Genomic DNA, 2,807 nt, shown 5'->3' on the forward strand with positions numbered 1-2,807 from the left:
AGGAACACAAAATACTAGTCTCTTGTACGTAACTAAACCCAAACTTTATTGAAGAATTATTCAATATGTAGTAAATCGACAGAAACAGTGCTTACCAGTACTTTCGTAGAATTTATTATAAAATTATGAAGTTATCTATTTAAGTATGCATAACGTCATACATAAATTAATGTAAATGCATTCCTACATACGTTTTCTTGTTGAAAGATTACCCATTCATTTCCGCCAATATTTATAAAGGGATGAACTAAATTGATACATTACAGTATTTATAACTAATTGTCTTCTGAAGATAACTTTCTTTTATGATATTTTATAGATTAATTTCTTAATTCAATTAAATATTGTTCTGCCATTCTTAAATTCTGTAATTAACTGCTTTCATAAACTCTAGCTGCCCGAACCAATAATGTTGTGAAAATTAGACTAGATTAGATAGAAAAGTTGTAAGATATTTCGATTACAGTGTAATTCAATATGATCAAAGAAAACTAGACAGATTTTGATCAAGCTATGCTATATCGTTTGTATATGACAGTAGCCTATTCTGCTACCTTACTTAAACAAAGAGGATAAAACTGAGCGATTAAGTACCGTTATTAATCTCTTTGTAATTGCATCAGTATATATGTGACATATATTCATTAATGAACATATTGATGGCGGCAATTTACTATGACATCTTTTCAATACTAATCATAAGTTATTCAAGCATTCCAAGCAGACTCTAAATCTCCATATTGCTGGCACCTTAGGGTACCGTTGGCTATTAACTAGATTTGGTAACTTACTGTATCGTACCGGATGATGTATGTAGAAGTAATAATACAGGTCAATCTTAGTAGTAGTATTATTTATAACCAGCTAATTTGAATTCGCGATTATCATTAAGTAACGCTACTGATCACTGTGATTGTTAGCTTTGCTTGCTCCATTGGTACTAACATAATTGTTTATGGATCTGTACTTTGTCCTTAGCTAGAAAAAAAAATTTAAAATTGATGAAACAGCACGGTGAGTAAGCATTAGCTAAGGACATCGTTGATCATACTTAACTTAAATGCTATACTTAAATGATACTAAGTAAGTCATCAGTCTTTGAAGATCTCACGTACTAGCACTTTTATAAGTAAGTTAAGTACGAGCGGGTAGAGTGCTTTTCTAGAGTACTAGAAATATTGTGTGTGTGAAAGTTGACAAACTAGTTCTATTGAACCTTAGTATTACTAAAAGGTAAAATGGAAATTTAGTCTTTATCTGCAATGGGCTAAACGGAACATTAAGGCACAAGGTACCTGACTTAATGCAAGAATAGAACTAAGTGTTTCTAATAAGAGTTCTTTCTCAAAGCGTTACAAGCTAACTGTACTACAAAATGGATAAATGTTCATTTTCTAATTAGACACGCGTATTAGTAACTCATAACTTAAGCTTTCTTCCCCAAATGGATCAAATCTATGTCATGAATAAAGGTTTAATAGTTGAGGTTTGCGAAATTAGTTTCTACTACCTTTGTGATTGGATAGCTATTGCAATATTTAAGCCACTACTTCTTCATTAGAGGGGCACGTATAAAACGTTGACTGCAGATGGTGGAGCTTTTTCTGAAGTATTACAAACATTTACAAAAACTGATGAAACTCCAAATAAATATGGTAATATGTATTTATAGCTCGTTGATCAATATCTGTATATAAGTGAATTGTATCGAGGAAATATTTCATTTTCAAATGAGTATCACTGATCTTATGTCCGCATTCCATGTAAGAAAAAGAATTAGACTAAGACAATGACGATAATCAAGAAAATATCAAACTTAATCGTCAAGTAAGCGCCATTTCTACAGTATCATCGCCAGTACCTAATCCGAAAAATCGGACAGGAGTTATTCGAATAAAGTCAAAGTCTAAGGACTCCTTTAAGAAACAATTGAAACGGGAAATTAAGAAAAAGAAAATTGCTAGTAATGAAGAAGCAATGTTAGGACAGGTAAAAATCAATTAACAAAATAATTTCTTGTAATCATTTAATTGAGAGGAGAATTATCCAACAAGTATGATTAACCTGTAGGTTATGTTCTTCATTTCCAATAACACTTAGGTAAAAATGTCGGTATACTTGCTATATATGAAATCGATCGGATTCTTTTTAGGCATTAGTATCGTATTATTTGAGATTGCTGGCCAAGCATGTTATGCAGTGTCTAGCTTTTGGTCAGTTACATGGACTTCCAACCTAAATAATACCAATGCAACACAAAGCGATGAGTATTATCTCGGAATTTATGGACTTATTGCAGCCATTCAAATTGTAGTTTTGGGAGTGAACGCTATCGTTATAGCATTTTAGCCCGAATCAAAGCATCCGACGATTTTCATTTTAATCTAGTTCATAGTGTGGTGAATGCACCTATATCCTTCTTCGATTCTACGCCCATTGGTAGAATTATTTATCGTTTCTCGCATGATATTAACGGAATCGATGAAGTTGTACCCACCATGTTTAGCGGCTTTCTTTCCATGTCTGTTAGTGCTCTTATGGTTATTGTCGTTGTCAGCGTATCTACACCGACATTTATAAATAGCGATTGTACCACTTTTCATTATATATTTCTTTACTCAGGTAAGGCATAAATTCATTCTATTGAATTACCTTGGATAGTGCTTTTATATCGATTCATGATCAAGAGTATTCGAATAAATTTAATGTCGCGCTTCTATATATCGACATCGAGGCAACTAGGGCGCTTGGAATCGATATCTAGGTCTCCCATCTTTTCACACTTTAGCGAAAGTCTACGAGGCGTA

At 32.7% G+C, this 2,807-nt stretch overlaps 1 protein-coding gene across 1 annotated transcript; it reads left to right on the forward strand.

Moving 5' to 3' along the window:
• Positions 1–1,444: 1,444 nt before the first annotated feature.
• Positions 1,445–2,633, forward strand: TRIADDRAFT_60654 (uncharacterized protein; the record flags this gene model as incomplete). The annotated part of the gene is made up of 5 exons (XM_002116548.1): positions 1,445–1,486; positions 1,562–1,655; positions 1,847–1,989; positions 2,101–2,213; positions 2,300–2,633. 5 exons carry the CDS (start codon positions 1,445–1,447, stop codon positions 2,631–2,633), a joined length of 726 nt encoding a protein of 241 aa, XP_002116584.1.
• Positions 2,634–2,807: the final 174 nt, after the last annotated feature.

The sequence above is a fragment of the Trichoplax adhaerens genome, genomic scaffold (assembly GCF_000150275.1).
Source record: "Trichoplax adhaerens TRIADscaffold_16 genomic scaffold, whole genome shotgun sequence".
Classification (NCBI taxonomy): Eukaryota; Metazoa; Placozoa; class Uniplacotomia; order Trichoplacea; family Trichoplacidae; genus Trichoplax; species Trichoplax adhaerens.